At 42.5% G+C, this 20,890-nt stretch overlaps 1 protein-coding gene across 3 annotated transcripts; it reads left to right on the forward strand.

The window, feature by feature from the left end:
• The first annotated feature begins 725 nt into the window (after positions 1–725).
• Positions 726–15,071, forward strand: LOC308292532 (antigen WC1.1-like). Of its 3 annotated transcripts, none has more exons than XM_080734891.1 (13): positions 726–854; positions 2,082–2,378; positions 2,521–2,826; positions 2,919–3,230; positions 3,852–4,157; positions 4,238–4,543; positions 5,106–5,144; positions 7,492–7,788; positions 8,037–8,342; positions 8,433–8,753; positions 9,459–9,779; positions 10,701–10,754; positions 13,977–15,071. In XM_080734891.1, the coding sequence occupies exons 2-12, from the start codon at positions 2,138–2,140 to the stop codon at positions 10,751–10,753; spliced, it is 2,808 nt and encodes a 935-aa protein (XP_080591017.1). In that variant the 5' UTR covers positions 726–854; positions 2,082–2,137; the 3' UTR covers position 10,754; positions 13,977–15,071. The 3 variants fall into 3 exon arrangements, with proteins under 3 accessions (XP_080591017.1, XP_080591016.1, XP_080591015.1); XM_080734890.1 differs by having other exon boundaries at positions 756–922; positions 2,017–2,378; XM_080734889.1 differs by having other exon boundaries at positions 756–922.
• Positions 15,072–20,890: the final 5,819 nt, after the last annotated feature.

Raw genomic sequence — 20,890 nt, forward strand, 5'->3', positions numbered from 1 at the left:
TGACATGTGATATCTTAAATCATGCACTGAAGGTTCAATGTGCATGTATAATATCTGTATATCATGCTTTGTTCTGGGGGTTTGTGATATCAGATTGTCTCATGTTCGAGCAGATAATCTGTTATGTCACAGCAGAGCTACACCGCCAAACTAAAATGCAATATCATTGCCTAAATGGTAAATATCATTGCAATAAATGGTATGGTTGAACTAAAATGGTGTGGTTAATCCAGAGCTGAAGTATAAAAAAGAGCTAGGTTTTTATATCTATGTCAACAACCATTCCCGGTGAGTGTAAATGTCAAACTTTAGACCAAAGCAGTCCGTGCCATTTGAGCCCCCTCAGTATTCCCTCCTGTATGTATGATGCCCCTGCATGTGTGTTGAAACATTTCTCTCTCTCTCAGCCAATTCAAATAGCTCATCATGGGACACGGGATGGTGTTTTCTGCTGGTGTTTCAGTCCGAGTGTATCAAAGGGTGCGTTCGGAAATGCGCACCGGGTGTGTGCTCTCAGTGTAGTGAGTGCCTAAACCCAACCCTAATACTAACCCTAACCTCAGTAAAATTATGCCTAACCCTAACCCTAACCCTAACCTTAACCTCAGTAAAACTATGCCTAAACCTAACCATAACCCATAACCCTAACCACACCCGGTGCGCATTTACGAACGCACCCTTTGATACACTCGGACTGAATCACCAGCAGAAAACACTCTCCCCATGGGACACGTCGACCTCTGTTAATACAAACGTCCTGGTTGAGGGACGAGCACAGACTTGTCTAAATCATTGAACAATATAGTTTTCCATGTAAAAAGTCACTCCAGTTTAATGAAGAACGAAATGTACCGGTATGTGATAACGCAAAGCTGCCTCCTTCTCCTATGGGCATATACTCTGAACTTAGTGGGTGCTGAAGGTAAGAACATTCTCAGAGCAGGGTAGATCATGTGTTTTTAAACAATCTGTTTTTACTTGCGCCCGACAGAAAAGCGAGGCGCAAATATATATATATATAATATTGTATCATTATATATATACCGGTATATATTTTTAATTGGATATTTGATTACGTCTCTATTTTTTTTCCTTTTTTTTACTACAATATAATTTTTTAAACATTTTTGTGAAACCACCTATGTTAGAGGGTTTACAGAAAGACACACTTAAGAAAAGGCGCAAGTTTGCTCCTCGTCAGAGTGCAGTCTTGTTTTGGAATTTAAAATGTATCTGAGTAAAAGTACAAAGGTATTGCTTATTGCTAAGTAATAACATAGACAGTAGGGTACTCATTATGTAGATTCACAAGTTTTCAAATATATAAAATGTCAAAAATTAAATAAAAGCACAAAAAGCTTCAATGATTTGTGCTTTTTGTTTATGCTTTTTAAAACAAATGAAGAAATGACAAATAACTGGCAAAGAAGTCGTCTTTCTCTTATATTGTTTTTAACCCGTCCCCATTTTGACTGAATTCTGACGCACCTGGGTTTGCAGACTCAGTTTCAATGTTGACATTTTGACTTTGTAGGATCATCCGAATGTGTGGACAAATGTCAAATTAATATTCCTTCAAATTTCAATTAATATTTGTGGAATATATGAAAAATATAATGGCTTGCATGTGTTTTAGCCACAGCTGTGGGACAGCAGTTTGTAATCATTGAAGCTTTTTGTGATATATGTGTGTTTTTTACATTTTATATATTTGAAAACTTGTGAATCTACATAATGAGTAGCCTACTTTCTACGTGTGTTACTTAGCAATAAGCAATACCTTTGTACTTTTACTCAAAAACATTTTAAATTCCAGACTATATACTATTTGTATTGAGTATGTTTACATTGTAGTATGGATACTTTTACCTAAGTAAAACATATGAGTACTTGACACCCCTAGGCGAGACAGAGTGTGTAGCCATGCTGTGTGCATTGTCCATTTCTTGCCAACTTAGCTTTGCTCACGTTGCTAAATTATAAATAATATGTCCATGTTACATATGACACAACCAGACAATCCCATCAAACATCTGATGCAAGGGACTCTCAGCCTGTCTGTGCCCCAACCCCCTTTACAGAGCCTGGTGATATCAGGTTGGTGGGAGGAACCAGTCGCTGTTCTGGTACACTGGAGATGAAACACCAGAGAAAGTGGTTAGCAGTGGTTGTTGTTCAGGAAGAAATCAACTGGATGACATCAGCAGTAGTGTGCAGACAGTTGGGCTGCGGCTCGGTTGTTTCAACAAAACAACACGGTTCTACATATCGACAGGGATGGAAGTTAACGCACTGTGCTGGGTCCGAGTCTTCACTAGGGGAGTGTGGAGATTGGTCAAGTAGTGCTTATTCCGCTCCGCTTGATGTGATCTGTTCAGGTAACACAAAGAATGACCTCAACAATAACATGTATGTTTGTCAACTTCTAGCTGTCATCTAGCAATGGCTTTAGGTTTCAATAAAGACCAATCTCTCTCTCTCTCTCTCTCTCTCTCTCTCTCTCTCTCTTTCTCTCTCCAGAGTCTTTGAGGTTGGTGAATGGGACTAGTTTGTGTTCAGGCAGAGTGGAGGTGAAGTCTAATAAAACATGGGTCCCAGTGTATGAAGGTGACTTTGACCAGCAAGATGCAGAGGTGGTCTGTAGGGAGCTTGGCTGTGGGGCTCCTTCAGTCCTCCAGGGGGCGCTCTACGGTGATGTTAATACTCTGACGTGGACCAAAGAGTTCCAGTGTAAAGGCAACGAGTCTGCCCTCCTGGACTGTGTAACCTCAGAATCAACTAGAAACACCTGCTCGCCTGACAAGACTGTTGGACTCACCTGCTCGGGTATAAAAAAGAAGATCACACACTTTAGGTTTGGAATATTATTTATTTGTTAGCTTTGGATTATTACTCCTTACTCTCTTGTCTCTGTACAGAGCCTGATAATGTCAGGTTGGTGGGAGGAACCAGTAAGTGTACTGGCAGGCTGGAGATGAAACACCAGGAAGAGTGGAGAGCAGTGGTTGGTTGGTCTGACTCAAACATGAATTCAGCTGCTGTAGTGTGTAGACAGCTGGGCTGTGGTTCTGCTGTTTCAACAGAACACAGTTCTGAACCTGCACATAAAACTGTATGGCAGCTTGGAACTGTATCGTGTGTTGGGTCTGAGTCTACACTGAGGGAGTGTGGAAGAAAGGACTTTTATGATTCCCTGAAAACCACATACAGTCTGGAGATGATCTGTTCAGGTAACATAAACAACAACGAGGTTCAGTTTAGTTTAGTTGATTTGAAAAGCAATATTAACAAGCTATATAACAACAACAACAACAACAACAGCAGCAACAACAACAACAACAACAACAACACCATTTGACTTATTTTGCTAGTTTTTGTTTTCTTGCTTTAGCCTTTCTCTTAGGTAAGAATACATTTTAAACATTGTGAATCTTTTGTAAATCCTCTGTTTTAAAGACATAAAATAATTGTGTAATAACATGTACAAACTCGCTTCTGAGATATGTTGGAGTCGCAGTATAGCTAATGTAAACAGGGAATGCTCAAAGTAAAGTAACTAAGAAAAGTACAGTACTTGAGTAAACCTAGTTAGCTTATGCCACTGCTCATAATGTGTGGCCTTGTGATCTTGTAGATCAGATATCTTCACAAAATGTTAACCCCAGAATACGGTTCAAGTGGTTAAATAAATATCAAGCATAAAAAGTTTAAGGTGATAATGGGTTTTCTAATTTACTCATAAATTCAATCACTTTCCCACTATGTACGGTGTTGTGCCTCTCTCTGTGTGTGTCTCTCTCTCTCTCTCTCTCTCTCTCTCTCTCTCTCTCTCTCTCTCTCTCTCTCTCCAGAGTCTGTGAGGTTGGTGAATGGGACTGTTTCATGTTCAGGCAGAGTGGAGGTGAAGTCTAATCAGTCATGGGTCCAAGTGTGTGAAGGTGACTTTGACCAGCAGGATGCAGAGGTGCTCTGTAGGGAGCTTGGCTGTGGGCCTCCTTCAGTCCTCCAGGGGGCGCTCTATGGAGGCGTAAAGGCTCCAATGTGGACCAAAGAGTTCCAGTGTAAAGGCAACGAGTCTGTTCTCCTGAACTGTGGAATGTCAGACTCAACTAGAAACACCTGCTCACCTGACAAGACTGTTGGACTCACCTGCACAGGTATTAGATATATTCCCTTTAGGTTTGGATTGTTATTTTATGATGAAGTAACAATACTTATTATTCTCTTGTCTCTACAGAGCCTGATGATGTCAGGTTGGTGGGAGGAACCAGTAAGTGTACAGGTAGACTGGAGATGAAACACCAGGGAGAGTGGAGACCAGTGGTTGTTCCATCTGACTGGAACCAGGATTCATCATCTGCAGTGTGTAGACAGCTTGATTGTGGTTTTGCATTATTAACAGAACATGGTATTGGTTCTGCACGTCAACCTGTATGGAACATTAGATCTTCCTGCTTTAGGTCCAATGCTGCACTGAAGGAGTGTGTAAAAACAGCAGGAGTGCTTATACTTTCCACTGGCAAACTGGAGGTGATCTGTTCAGGTAACACAAACAATTACTTGAAGTGTGTGTGTGTGTGTGTGTGTGTGTGTGTGTGTGTGTGTGTGTGTGTGTGTGTGTGTGCGTGTGAGATGTGTACAAATACATAGGCCTATGAGTAATTGTATCGTCTACTCATGCGTTTGTGAACACCCCGTCAGTTTTTAAGTTGCTTGATTCAGTATTTAGATATTTGATATTCATTTTATCAGACATGCCCCGTTTTTTATAACTTCGAACACCATTTTAACCATGGATTGCCTTCACATATGACGAGCCTGAGTAGACGATAAAATTACCAAATTTGTTAAAGTGAAATATCCCTTCTTCCCAGTATAGAATATGGAGGGACTGCTGGAGAATGTGGACTCTCAGACATTGATGATGACGATGATTTTCTCATATAATTATAATTCAATCTCCCCCTCTGTCCCACCCCGGTCCCTCTCAATCTCTCCCTCTGTCCCACCCCGGTCCCTCTCAATCTCTCCCTCTGTCCCACCCCGGTCCCTCTCAATCTCTCCCTCTGTCCCACCCCGGTCCCTCTCATTCTCTCTCTCATCAGAGTCTGTGAAGTTGGTGAATGGAAGTAGTTCCTCCCAAGGTGAGAAAGACTGTCTTCTCGTGACCAATCAAATGTACAGTCCCACTGTCAGGCTCGGTGTGGGAGGAATTTTCAGCCCTGGGATTTGCATCAGACCGGCCCTATGCGAGCGCGTGTAGCGCGCGAGCGAAAATTTTTTGAGCATTATTTATTAATTAATTGTCAAAATTGAGCATTATTTATTAATTAATTGTCAATTTTTCACTTGAGCACCCCCTCCTCAAAATGAACGGTTCCAACGCCACACTAAAAACGGACCCCAAAAGACTGTGAAAATTGATGACTCATCACTAAACCATCATTTTGAGTGGCCATTTCTTGCCCAATGAATGTTTTTCGTGCAAAACAAATGCTTGCAATGGATTCCGAATAATTAAAAACCCCTAGTTTGATCCCTCACATCCCACTTAAAGCAGATTTTTTTGGGAGTCATTTTTTCCTTTATATTATAGTGTATAGTAAGTGAAGGTAGGTAGGTCGTTTTCAAAACTTTGCCCTGATGGGATTCCTTGGGACTTTTTTTCTCTCACTAAGGATATAATGAGGATACAGAATCAGTTGAGTTTGCTACTATTGCAATTTGTTTTAGGTTTAGCCTAATTTTGGCCTAAAATTACTGGACTATAAGCATTATGTTTTGGATTGAACTGTTTGAACATAATGCATAGGCTATCCACAAATGTAGGGCCAACTTGCACAAATACTGTACATTAATTACTGTAGGCTACCCACATTACCATTTGCGCATTGGCGTGACATGTTAAGGTAATAAATTAGGATACTCAAGTTATATTGTGGATACAATACAAGCAGTGGATGCTGTCCCAGCGTCTGGTTTAATAAGACAGGACAGCCTTTTGGGGAAGTTGACATAATTGCTCCTCAGATATATTCCATTCAAGGTAACGTTTTAACGTGTCCAGCTGTCCACATGACATGTTTCATCTGACTGGATGCGACCATAGGATGCGACAGACCAGTGTTGCGTCCATGTTTGTTGTTGCCATCTTAAAATGAGCGTGCATTCTTGTTAATTAGTGGTTTTACTCACAAATGCTCTCTCGTTTGAAAGGCTCTGTGATGTATTCTAACTAATAACAACTTGTTTTGATAGTCCATCCAACAACTAAACCGCGCGCCTAGCTCGTATTACAAAGTGAAGCCAATCGGTGTGCAGCGTCACAGGCACAGCGACAGCGTGATAGAGGGGGCCCATTGAGGGGGGCTTCCGATAGACTAGAGTGTCATTCACATATGAGCGTCATTTATTTGGACTGAGATTTACTGGCAGTCGGAGTCCCCCCTGGCAACAGGACATAGGCAGAACTAGCACGTTACAGAAAGGGGGCCCCAATGGGGGTTTCTGATGGACGACGATCATTTGCATTGACGGCCGAGGCCCGTTTCAATTGAAACACTGCAGTGACCTGCAGCGGCCCGCTCGCCGGACTCCCCCTAGCGGCCCAGCGGGGAAATCCCCGGTTTCCCAGACGCTCACGCCGACGGTGCCCACTGTCAATCAATATGACATCAGCGTGCAAGGACGGAAATTACAGTGTTGATGTTACTACAGCTTCGTCAGCATCCAAACTTTGTCATGTCCATCCTTGCACCCTGTTAATTAAAGAAAAAGCTCCAACTGTCCGCGTTGCTCCAGTGACTTCTACGTGTCACATGTCTCTTTGCTCCTGAGATGCACCGGACCAACCTGAACTTGGCTTGAGGCTTAGTGGAACCTCCCTTTGTTCATACAAATTAGTGTCTCCCAGTTATTGTAAATCTACACAAATATATATCCGTTAAAGGTTCTACACCATGCATTTAAAAATAATTTATATAACATTGTTTGTGTCCCAAAAACGTTTTTCAGAAGGTTTGAGGCTAAATTAGCCTACCACTCCTGAATACAGAGCCCCTGTCATTTCTGCCCAAATTCGAATAAGCTTTATGGAAACGCAACTATAGATCTGCCCATAAACTGAGAAAGACACAATGTTCCGAAATAGGACTTTGTGAGGATAGAACGTGCTGGTGGGACACCCAAAAAAATCTTAAATATGAGAAAAATTTAAATTCATGGTGTAGTCCCTTTAAGCAATCAGCATTAGCTGATTGTTTGTGTAACCTCACAGACAGACAGAGGACGCAGAAACACCAAACACAGTACTTGCGCGCGCTCTGCTGGCGCAAGTAATGTGGTTTATCTTCTTCCTGATCCCTTTAATTTGTGGAATATGTAAAAAAAAAGGAGGAGAAAAGGAGGAAATTAATGTAATCATGTAAATCCATAGATGAAACAAATATCATTACTTTAGAATTTAAAACTTACTATCTTGTCTCTTTACAGAGTCTGATGATGTCAGGTTGGTGGGAGGAACCAGTCACTGTACTGGTAGATTGGAGATTCAACAACATGGAGAGTGGAGACCAGTGAGTGATTGGTCTGCTTCGAACGTGATGGCATCAGCTGTAGTGTGTAGACAGCTGGACTGCGGGGCTCCTGTTTCATCACAAAGGAATAATGGTTTCCCTCTACCTGTATGGTATATTAGATCAGCCTGTAAAGGGTCTGAGTCTTCACTGAGGGAGTGTGTAACACTGAGGACTGATACAAGCTATTGGACAATGGAGGTGACCTGTTTAGGTAACACCAAACATTACTTCAATAATGATAATAAACATGCATTCTGTCTGTCCATTTTTCTGTCTGTGTGTCTGTCTCTACTCTGGATGTGCACTCATGATGGTGATGAAGATGTTGATTTACCTATAAATTACTCTCTATCTCTCTCTCTCTCTTTCTCTCTCTCTCTCTCTCTCTCTTTCTCTCTCTCTCTCTCTCTCTCTCTCTCTCTCTCTCTCTCTCTCTCTCTCCTCCTCCTCTCTATCCAGAGTCTGTGAGGTTGGTGAATGGGACCAGTTCGTGTTCAGGCAGAGTGGAGGTGAAGTCTAATCAGTCGTGGGTCTCAGTGTGTGAAGGTGACTTTGACCAGCAGGATGCAAAGGTGGTCTGTAGGGAGCTTGGCTGTGGGGCTCCTTCAGTCCTCCAGGGGGCACTCTATGGAGAAGTGAAGACGCCATTTTGGAGCAAAGAGTTCCAGTGTGAAGGCAACGAGTCTGCTCTCCTGTACTGTAAAACCTCAGACTCAACTGGAAAGACCTGCTCAACTGACAAGACTGTTGGACTCACCTGCTCAGGTAGAATAAACACTAAACCTTAGCTATAGATTATTTTATGATGAATATTATTATTCTTGTTTTACTCCTTCCTCTCTTGGCTCTGTACAGACCCTGTCAGGTTGGTGAAAGGAAGCTGTACCAGGACCAGTACCAGTTACTGCACTGGTATACTGGAGATGAAACGCCAGGGACAGTGGAGACGAGTGGACAGTCAGTCTGAGTTGAACCTGAAGTCAGCAGCTGTAGTATGTAGACAACTGGGCTGCGGGACAAATGTTTCAACAAAAAGTTATCCCCATCGTCTATTTGAACCTATGTGGATTATTAAATCTTCGTGTGTTGGCTCTGAGTCTTCCCTGGTGGAGTGTGGAATAATTCAGCCTGGACCTATTGAGCCTGGTCATGACTACCTGGAGTTGATCTGTTCAGGTAACAAACAAAGATCTCTCTGTCTGTCTGTCTGTCTGTCTGTCTGTCTGTCTGTCTGTCTGTCTGTCTGCCTGTCTGCCTGTCTGTCTGTCTGTCTGTCTGTCTGTCTATCTATCCTGTGATTCTCTCTGTCTTTCTGCATTGGGTTATCATGATGCTTCTCAATCACACTTTATATTATAATACCTTTATTTATGTTATGTTTTATTAGCCCAGAAATTGCTTCGATTTTGTATTTATTTTTTAAAATTAAAAGAAAAGCGCTATAAGCTGAGGGGAACACCTATGTTCTAAACTACTAAAGCTTAGAACTAACATTAAGGAGGTGTACATCGGTTATGGCAATCAAAATTTGGAATGACGACTTTAAAATGTGCAGTTCAATCAACATCTACGTATATTCAGGAACCCACAGTTACTTTCAACTTTCCTATTATCTCGATCTACTCTCTTGTTTTCTTTTTTCCTCCTTTTTATTCAATGAATTATCGTGATATTGGTATCCATTGGACACAGCATCAATTATTTGATGACTTTTAATTGTAGATAAGGCATGTATAAATAATATTTATCTTCTTCCTGCTCCTTTTCATTTGTGAATTTCTTTTGTAAAGGAGAACAAAATAAATAAATGTAATTGTGTAAATCCATAAATGAAACAAATATTATTAATTAATTCATAGCTACTGTCTTGTCTCTTTACAGAGTCCGATGATGTCAGGTTGGTGGGAGGAACCAGTCACTGTACTGGTACATTGGAGATGGAACACCAGGGAGAGTGGAGACCAGTGGATGGTTCTTCTCACATGATACCGAGGCAGAGGTTATCATCTGCAGTGTGTACACTTCTGGACTGTGGGTCTGTTGTCTCAACAGAAGGTTACCATGGGAATCCACTGCAACCTGTGTGGAGCATTTCATTTTCCTGTGTGTTCCGTGGGTTTGCGCCAGAAGTGTCATCGCCGAGAGAGTGTGAACCTAAACACTCAAAAATGTCCTCTGCTACAGTCAATGTGATCTGTTCAGGTAACACATTGACTTAAACAATGACAGTAATCTTAACATTTATCTATGTATGTATCAGTCAACAATGTATGTATGTATGTATGTATGTATGTATGTATGTATGTATGTACAGTATATATGTATGTATGTATGTATGTATGTATGTATGTATGTACCGGTATGTATGTATGTATGTGAGTGTGTGATGACAGAGCTGATTGCGACCGTCAGGTCACAGTTACTATCAGAACCTCCACCGGCTGTCAGTCTGTCTGTCTGTCTGTCCGTCAGTCTGTCCGTCAGTCTGTCCGTCCGTCAGTCTGTCCGTCACGTCACACTTTCCCCCTACTCATATCTCCGCCACTGTTGCCCCGATCCATGCCAAACTTTGCACACACACTCCTTGGCTGCCAAACCATAATCACCCCTCATTTCTCGCATTGTCCTCTTCTAGCAGCACCATCTGGCTGATTTTTGAAAAACAAATTTTTGGACACTGCTCCTACAGATTTTGCCCTAAAATCACGCAAAGCGGTACACAGCATCTCTAAAGTCATGTCATCAACATGGATCTGTCCCAACTCCCATATTCCCTCCTGATTGGCTACCATTGCCTAAAGTTAGTGTATGCGACCTGATGGTCGCTTAGCTCCTGATTTCGGGAGTCTCTTCTCTGGTATTACAATGAATTATGGAGGGTCTCCTGGAGTCTGTTAGGATTCTATTGAGTCTTAGATCTGGACTGATGATGATGAAGAAGAGGATGATGAAGAGGATGATGATTTTTCCTATCTACTTTTAAAATGTCTCTCTCTCTCTCTACCATCTGTATCTAATGCTACTCTCTTTCTTTCTTTCTTTCTTTCTTTCTTTCTTTCTTTCTTTCTTTCTTTCTTTCTTTCTTTCTTTCTTTCTTTGATCTGGTCCTGGCCCTGTCATCAGGAGGAGTTGTTGATGAGGAACCAACAGTTGGACCAACTGAAGGAGGATTTTAAGGTAGATGCATTGCTCCTCACTCCACGCTGCATGAATGATATGCATAGACCAATGATAAATTGCTGCTCTGGGGGCACTTTGCCAATGCTGCTCTCAGAGCAGCATGAATGATATGCATAGACCAATGTCAAATTGCAGCTCTGGGGGGACTTTGTCAATGCCCTTATAGCAGAATTAACCATAATAACGTGCTAGCTATTTTTGAAAAGGATTCAATAACAATGCAATACAAGGCAGCGTTGCTTATGAGAGCAGTAGTAATTTCAGGTGCAGCAGACCTTGTGCAAATTTAGCAGGAGAGCTAGAAGGCTGGTGCAAATATAGCAGGAGCAGTAGCTGCAGTAGTAAGCTGAGGCAAGATGGCTGCTGCTGCACAATTCAAAATTCAATTGAACCCACCTCCCACATCTGACCCCGCCCCAACACCCCGCCTCCCGCTCTTACTGATTGGGCAGGCACGATGACCAATGAAATTGAATGCTGCTCTCAGTACACATTCCAGAGTCCTATCTGCACTCAAACGCACGGCCAATCCTGGCCAGAGTGTAGACGAAACCAACAAATAGGAGGGTTAAGGGTCAATCTGTGATATTGCATTCAATCAGCCACTCCAATCACACCGGAACCCCACCCGACTCTACACTCTCCATTAAGAAACAGAACAAAAGAAAATATATGTAAAATAGTAAGACCTCTCAGGGTGACGCGCGACCTCGTCCTAAAGGGCGAGGTCGCATCATGTCTTGGCCATCGGCCAGTGATGGTTAGAGTGGTTCCCATGACATCACAACATACAATCCCTTGTATGCCCATACATGGAGATCCCTATCTGAACTAGCCACACAGATATGGGTCTTGGCCACCTGTCCAGTGATGTATATCGACGACATCAGGGATCTTTATTATGGGCATAAAAGGGATTCTGGGGAATACCCATATATGGACTTTTACATAGGTGATCACCTGTGATGTCACAGTGATGTGTCAGGGGAACCACAGTGTCAGGCATTCTAGATAGACAGATAGACTGAGATACAGAAAGATGTGCCGGTTTTCATAGTTAACTGCAACCTACAGTCACAAGCAGACGAGCAGACTCCACCTAAACCCTTAGCACTACATAAAAAGAATCAATGAATACATGAAGCTAGTTAGCATTTGTTTTTGTTTTTTAGGTTTTTTCAGAACTTTGATTATATTGTGTTTTTTCTAGATAGATATCCATTTGCATTTGTTATATTGTTGATGATGTACTGACATATTATCTTGTTTATTATTGTGATGTTATCTGCTTATTGTAAGTCGCTTTGGATTAAAAGCGTCTGCTAAATGCCTAAACTGTAAACTGTAAACTGTAAACAACTAGAACTGGTCTCTCATTGGCTGTTAATGATGACATTGTCAGAAATGCTGGTCCCTGATTGGGCTACGGGCTTAAACACACACAGACAATGACATACCTACATACATACATACAGTGTTGAGCAGTAACAAATTACTAATATAATATTACTGTAATATTATTACTTTACCCAGTAACGAGTAAGGTAAGGTATTACTCGTGCCTTGCAGGCAGGAGAGGAGAGAACTCAGAGCAGCGCATGCAGCTGCTTAATTGACGGTCGTTAACTTCTTTTGAAGTTGAGGTCAACTTGACACAGTTGCGCAGAGAGTCTAGATTGAGTCGCGACCAGGGGGAGAGTTCCGTCTTTTTAAAATGAGCCCAATACGGAACTAAAACTTCCTATGATTGGCCGCTAGTTGCACTGTTTTCCCCCTGGCCGGTTGCAAAAAGAATTGTTCTCCATTGGATCCCATTCATTTTCCCCTTTCGTGTTCTAACCTTAATTAAAGTTATATAAAACAAATCTTAAAATGGTCCTAACTGTTAAATCGCTAAAGTTTTAGAACACCCACTCCGTTATTTTCAGCTTCTAAAGCCTTCTCTTTATATGTTTTCTATGATCCTGACCGGGGTCCGGTTTTCGCGGAAAAATAGCGTCATCTGCATCATCTGTATACGTTGGCCAATCACATCGCGAATCATACACACATGATACACTACCGGCCAATCACAGCTTATCTGCCATGGTCTTCAGGAAGTAGCCTCGCTCAGCTACAGTGTTTACCATGGTGAAGGATTCTTAACCTCTTAATCCCCAAATCCTGGCCAGTAAATTACGTCCTACCATGCGTTCTACCCCTCCACGGATTTGTATCGGTCGCGGTGGTTTGCGGCGCCGCTCCGGTGGTACGCGGCGGTGGTCCGCGACGACTCCGGGCGAAAAACATCAGAAAAAAGCAATAGCGCTACCGACCACTAGTTTAGCAACTTACACAGTATAGCTTTAACATTTTCATGAATACTTTATGGTTCCTATCGCTAGTTAAAAATTGCCTGTGATATGCGTTTTGTGAAAATAAGGTCCCATTTATGTTAAAATTGATGATAAAGTTGCGGGGGGCGTGGCCAACTAAATACCAGCCGGCTGTGTTCTTCTTCGTGTGCTGTATTTCGGGAGGCTCCGACCACATTCTCCCATGTATCCCTGCGGTTGCACGTGACCATTGGCAGCCAATAGCCTCCTCTGGTTGCATTTCAATCTATGATGGCAACACCCATGCCAAGGACCCATATTGTGTCATTTGCGCTGCATAGAAACCAATGGCTTCGCTTTGTCCATATCTTTTATACAGTCTATGGTCGCGACACGCACGCACGCACGCACGCACGCACGCACGCACGCACGCACGCACGCACGCACACACACACACACACACACACACACACACACACACACACACACACACACACACACACAGAGAGAGAGAGACGGTCAGTGTGCCCCTCCTCTTCTCATTAACACAGGGAGAAGTAGTTTCTCTTCATCTACGTGGTGCAGGTGTCAGACCGTGTCACAGCTGTCAAATAAAGCTTGTTTGGCTGATTGGATATTTATTTTCCCAATAAATTGGATTCTGTTCTAAAAGGAAAAAAGTAATATAGGCCTAAGTTATATATTATATATTATTATTACTACTTTCCAAGGAGTAATAAGTAATATGTTACAATTACTCTCCTAAGTAATATTGCCCAACACTGCATACATATGCGGCCAAACGCAGTACTTGCTCGCTCTGCTGGTGCAAGTGACAAGGTGATGGGAACGAACCAGAAAATATCTGCTAACTTTAATTTCATCTCATTGTCTTCATAAACAGGGTTTCTGAGGGACAACAGCAGGGCCTGCCGGTTCCAACTCATCACCTGTTCCATCCAGCCACAGTGAAAATATTACATTTTATAAAGGCACACATGGACATGCACGCCTATATTTTATTTCCAAGTGTCAACCTCAAGCTATTCAAATCAAGCGATGGAAACCGTCTGTAGGATACTTATTTGTGATGCGGTTGTCTACACAGAAAAACACACATGAACACGCACACGCACAAACACCCACCCACCGCTGTATCAGTAGGCCTACACTGCCATAAATAAAGCAATTGTCAATTTTATTGCATAATATGTCTATGGTGGTGAAGGTGTTTATATAAACTTGTAGCACAGTGGTTCTACAAAAGACATCATCTATAGTGTGTACTGTGTAGACAGCAGGGCTGTGGCAGCTGTTTCAACAGAAAGGACTTTTGATTCCACACGTGAACCTGTATGGGTGATATCATCTTGCTATGATGGGGCTGAGTTCTCACTGAGGGAGTGTGAAATTGAGTCGGAATCATCTGATAATCAAAGTGATCTGTTCAGGTAACACACTTGATCGCATGCATCCCTCCTAACATTTTAGTCTATTATTTGTTGACGTCATTATATTTAGTCTCAGTTGTACTCATCATAGCGTAGTTTTTATTTTGTTTATATAAAATGTTCATCTGTGAAAAAAGGTAGTCGATGAACATTTTTCATCATAGTTTGTGCAGCCTGCTATACCGATCATTTCCTCCAGGTTTGATGAAAAAATATGCCCATCCATTCTCAACTTGCACAACTAACAAACAAACAAAAGGGTAAACAAATGGATTTCCAATATTCAGTTATGTACTCAGAGGGAAGACAGGGTGCACATGGAAAACAATACGCAGTGGTTTCCACGGGTGGAACATGAGCGGAAGGCATGTTCCTTAAACAACAACTCAATGTCATTCAGGCATTGACACTAAGGCTTGCCCACCTGCCCCCGGCAGGTAAATAAACTCTTGGGCAGGTGGAGTTTGCTTTCAGGTTGCTCGACCGGGCAAGTGCTCCTTTGAGAGGGGATGCAATATAAATATGCAACATCTATAAATACACACAACATGTCTAAACACCTTCTTCTGGTCTGTGGAATGTAAAATAATAGTACTGTTTAGCTATAATGTGCTGTTTTTACTGTTGCTACACTTAAAAATATAAAAGAACAAGAACCCATAGTTATATTCAATCATAGCTATGTAGGTTTTTCGAGAAAAAAAAAATAGGTGTGAAATTTGTTTTTGCACAGCCACCAAAAATTTTATATTGAATGATAATTCAAATTTCACACCACTTTGAGAACATGAATGAACCAATATCGTCCATTTATCGTATCGTCAACCATGTATCGTGATATGTATCGAATCGCTATTAAAATGTATCGTTACACCCCTACTATCCAGTGTTTGGGTTTAGGGAAGGATGGGATAGTTCACTTGTCTCTAACTCCTATGCAATCACTTCATGTCAGCTCAGGCACAGTAACTTTGTAGCTTTGTCTTTCATTGGTTTAGTGCTGACCTCCGCTGGTGGCATGGGGAATTGAATGCATTACAACTAATAACTTCAGTTCACACTAATAGCCTATTTGAAGAGGAACTTTAGGAATTGGAAACATATTAATATTTCCTTTCACACAAATTATTGTCTCCACCAGCCGAAGGCTGAGGGAGAGTATGTTTTCCCCTCCGTCCGTCCGTCCGTCCGTCCGTGCGTCCGTGCGTGCGTCCGTGCGTGCGTCCTCGCAGTTTGTGAACAGCTAATCTCAGTCACCGTTGGCCCGATCGCTGCCAAACTGAGCACACACACTCCCTGGATGCCAATCTAGAACCTCTGCCCCACATTTTTCAAATCAGCCTCATGGTGGCGCTATAACAGGCCGATTTGTGTGGCCTGGTTGTTACCAGCTAATCTCTGGCGCCGTTGGCCCGATCGCTGCCAAACTGAGCACACACACTCCCTGGATGCTAATTCAGAACCTCTGCCCCACATTTTTTCAATCAGCCTCATGGTGGCGCTATAACAGGCCGATTTGTGTGGCCTGGTGGAGACCTGTGCTCGGAAGAGCACTGCTTCTAGTTTAAAAAGAAACTTGTCCAGGCACCTAGACTGGTAATACATGCACTCTCTCAGGCTCTTTGCCCTCCTGGCAGCCAACCTGTGGAAAAAACTACAGCTTCCACCATAGTCTGAAGACTCGCCTCTTCAGGCTCCACCTTAACCCATAGCACTTAGCGTTAACAGTTGCCTACCCTCGATGACCATGCAGGCTTATGCAAAGACAAAAATTTAATTTAGATAGCATTTTTTTATATAGACCGACTGTGTATACAATTTTTAAGGTTACTACTTCTATGCATTTTATGTATTACCTTGTGCTGTTTTTGCATACTGTAAATTGCTGGATTAACTCATTGACTGCCAAGGCCCGAGTTTCCCGAGTTATTACAGTAGTCCCAGGCTGCCACAGCCCGAGTTTCCCGAGTTGGAAGCCATTTTGAAAAAAATATATATATATATTTTTTTTTCAACATTTTTTTTAATAAAAAAAATTCTAAAAATGCCTCAAATGTATTAGGCATGATCGCAATTGCGAAATTGCATGTTTAGCCCCATAACAAACACATCTTTCAAAATGTCAAAAATGGCTGTTTTGTCTGACTTTGAAGGCTTGTATCTCATGAATGCCTGAACGGATTTCCAAGCGGATTTTTTTGTTTGAAAGCTGTTAAAAAGTACTACACATATGGTGCATGATCTAGGCATGGCCGTGCACGATCCGTGCACTAAAAATTGATCCGTGCACTAGAAATGTAGGAAGGTGGCAGTGTTTGTTTTGTCTGACTTTGAAGGCTTCTATCTCATGAATGCCTGAACGGATTTCCAAGCGGATTTTTTTGTTTGAAAGCTGCTAAAAAGTACTACACATATGGTGCATATATGGTGCATGGGCGTGCACGATCCGTGCACTAAAAATTGATCCGTGCACTAAAAATTGATCCGTGCACTAGAAATTTAGGAACGTGGCATCCTGGTACTTGGCGGCCATCTTGAAAAGGGCATTCAATGAGAGCGTCAGCTAAATGCCTAAATTGTAATTGTGATTTGTAACACGTCCTGACAGCGTGTCGTGGGTTTGAGTCCTGATCCCAACGGCCTTTGCTGAGTGTCACCCTCCCATCTCTCTTCCCTTTTCCTGTCAACCTACTGTATATCTAATAAAAGGAGAAGAAGAAGAAAAAAAATAAAGTAGGAAAACACGTTACTGCAACACCTCAGAATTTAGAATCTCAAACAGACACTGGCATCCCCCAAAAAAATATTTTGACAAGAAGTGGGTAGAGGAGAAAAGGATACAACCATCTGGGGGGGTCAAACAAAGGGCCAAACTGAGGGGCCACAGCGGGCCAGCGGCCATGGTCAACTGACCACCTTCATTAAGGACACAACATAAACAGCCTAGTATACAAAGTACAGTATGTACCCACAACTCTTTGCCCATCAATAACCACAACACAACATAAACAGCCTAGTAAACCGTCACCTTAATCAACTAATGGCCCAAGTAATTTTTTTAGGAAAATGTTATTTTTGCCCATAAGTCAGTTCCGCATGACTGTATGTGGCCACCTCTGATGTGGTACAGAATGACTCATATATGGGCATAAAAGTGATGTCACGTGACATCACTTCCTGTACTGAAAAACATGTGACAATCACACTGACATCACTTCCTGTACAGCCGGACAGTAAGACAAGTGACAAGGTTTTTCAGGGTATAATTGGTGTATTTAGACGGTGAGCCACTGGGGTTGGTCGGTATCAACTGAGGGGATTAATGCTCATAGTGATTTTTGTCATGGTGTACATGTCTAGAGTTAGAAAATATGTGATAGCCTTGCACCAGTGGTAGCTTTATGGGTGCTATGATAGCTATCATGCATTTTATTTTATAACACTAGGAGAAAATTACATGGGTCATTATATGAAACCATACTACTTAACCCCCCTATACAAAAGTTTTTCAACTACTTCTGAGACCTCTAGGCATGCTTAAGAACATACTAAAAATGTAGGAATTCATCATTTTCAAGATGCGTCCAAGATAGCTGACTATAGCGTTATGATACTGTTCAAATATAGAAAGGTGGTATTGGTTATACAACCCAAGGTTTTAGGGTTCAAGGAATGTGGCTGAATCAGTGAAATTACCATCAGTTATTGCGACCGTAGGTCGCAGTTAACTATGAAAACCGGCACATCTTGTCCGTATCTCTGTCACGCCTGACACTGTGGTTCCCCTGACACATCACTGTGTGTCACAGGTCTATGGGTGTGTCGCTCTGACATCATGCTCTGACATCACTGTGAGGTCAGGGGAACCACTAACGTAATCCTTTTTATGCCCATATGGAGATCCCTAATGTCATCAATATTAAGCCCATATCTAACAGGCCTTTATATGGGAATGCCCATGTATGGAGGCCACATCGGCCAAATACCACACCAACAGAATCCATATATGGCCAAGACAGCCCATATCTGTGTGGCTGGTTCTACAGACAGGGATCTCCATAAAGGGATTGTATGTATGATGTCAGATGTCATAGACGTCATAGGACTTTCACATAACGAATAACTGAGTAAGCATGTTTGGGCTCTCACAGCATATCTCCATATACAGTACATGGATCTCCATATATGGGTACCAGGGGTCTCCATATATGGGTAACTGGTCTGATATACATCACTGGCTAGATGGCCAAGACATGGCGCGACCTCGCCGGTTGCATGTTGCCCTGCGGTGTCTTACTAGTTATTTATTGTAAAATCCATTGTATTGCGATGATCCATTATACTAAATTATGTAAAAACAACCAATTATATTGCAGTTGTGTGAGGGAATCTGTGAACTTATGGTGATTCATATGGGGACCTGGGGGGGGGGGGGGGGGGGTCATAGGTGTAGAATCTATTTCTAATGTTATATATTCAATTGCCAGTCAGTCTTAGGCCTATGTGCTAAAGGTCAGGTCAAGGTCTCTCACACCTTATCACTCCTTATCCAGGTGTCCAAGCAGGCAGCAGCTATGGTCACTGGTTGACATGTAGAGTATTCACCTCACGATTGACATGACACAATTGTTGACACAGTATGCTGGAATCAGCTAGAACAGCTCTACAATGTAATTGTGCAACCCGGTGGGATGCATGTTATAGTCATTCCTCAGATGCATTACAATACTGTTGCAAAGTTCAGCACTGGAAATGCATGTGTTTGCATATGGAGGGCTGACAGGCAAGTTCAGTGGTAATAGTCTTGAGTGTATCAGCTGCACTCTGAAGTGGTTTCTTCTATCACGTGGACCAAAGACATTTGAACAGATACAGCAGCAGTCTACCTGTGCATCCGACTGGCTGACTTTGGGTTGACAACTTAATTCTTCCTATACTTCACATCCACCTGTTTGAATGTGCAGGGAGAGACCTTGACAATAAGTTGTCACCTTTTCTCTCATGACACACATGATGAAGCACTTCTTCAGTGCTGGCCATGTGCAGTATGCTTGATATCTCACCCAGTGCCTGCTGAGATGCATGTATTCCATGCCAGAGGCTAAGTTAGACTTTGTGTCAGCACCATGATGGATTCTGGATCACTGTCTCTGCTCACCGTCTGGGGAGCAGACTGCCATAAAGAGCAGGAATGATGCTGTCATGATGCATGTGGGTGGAGTTGACTGATGCCTTCCCCAAAATGTGCAAAAACAGTAGTAGGGAGTCTAAGCACTGGTGTGTCTTGGTCGTAAAAGATTAGGGTGTATCATCCACACAAACACACACACACACACACACACACACACACACACACACACACACACACACACACACACACACACACACACACACACACACACACACACACACACACTCACACACACACAGAGAAAGATCACTGCCCTCATCTCTTCAATCCCATTATTGGCTAAATAGTGTTGTGAATGTTGTGAATAGTAATGTCCTTTACACTCATAATATGTCATCCTGAAGAGCAAGAACATTTAGCAGAGGCTGTTGAGCATGGTGGACACCTTCAGTGCTGATGATAGATACTGCATTTAGTCATGATGAGGCAGACATCACCAAGACTTCCTAAATTCCTATGAGCCTTACATCCTTACTGTGTGCCAGTCAGGAGGGTGGGGGCCAGGAGGATGAGGGCCAGGAGGGTGAGGGCCAGGAGGGTGAGGGCCAGGAGGGTGAGGGCCAGGAGGATGTGGTGGGTGGACTTTCTGAATATGATTATGAGTTGGAGAATACAGATGTAGTTGCAAAAGATACATGTTGCCATCTTATTATATAGTGTTACTATTATTATTATGAATACCAGTTCTGTGACATGATAATGACAGTTTTCACAAACACTTAACCCATTTAGTGCTCCAGACATGAAAGGGTTAAAAGTCCAAGCTGCCGGCCGCCCGCCCCGTCCGCGGCCAGTCTCTTATTTTGAAGGCCGGAAGTAGATCGCGCTCACAATTCCTTACTTGACGATGTTTGAAATTTACCCGGAAGTGTTGTCGTCCAAAGCGTAAACAGTAATGGAGGATCGATGCCTTCCAGCTTGTACTATTTTAGCGAGAATCCAATGCCATCCTTGGCATCAAAAGTGTTTTTTGGAGAAAATGGACATCAAAGATGAGAAAGACCGTTGGTTTCCATGTTAACTTCCATGTCACTATTGTGTGCACGTGGATGCGCGATGATGATGAATCGGTGAGTCCACCCGTGCCAGCACTTTTCAACGGACGGTACGAAGCCCTTGCCAGCTTTACTGTATATACAGTAAATATCGTGCGTATACTCGGGATCGGCACTATAA

The sequence above is a fragment of the Nannobrachium achirus genome (assembly GCF_963921795.1).
Source record: "Nannobrachium achirus genome assembly, chromosome: 10".
NCBI classification, from domain to species: Eukaryota; Metazoa; Chordata; class Actinopteri; order Myctophiformes; family Myctophidae; genus Nannobrachium; species Nannobrachium achirus.

Excerpts from the sequence above, each read along its gene's own strand:
- LOC308292532 (XM_080734889.1), top strand. The coding sequence starts at position 835 with ATGAAGAACGAAATGTACCGGTATGTGATAACGCAAAGCTGCCTCCTT. Across the intron at positions 4,158-4,237 it reads TGTTGGACTCACCTGCACAG|AGCCTGATGATGTCAGGTTG; the intron begins GTATTAGATATA and ends TTGTCTCTACAG. Across the intron at positions 8,343-8,432 it reads TGTTGGACTCACCTGCTCAG|ACCCTGTCAGGTTGGTGAAA; the intron begins GTAGAATAAACA and ends GGCTCTGTACAG.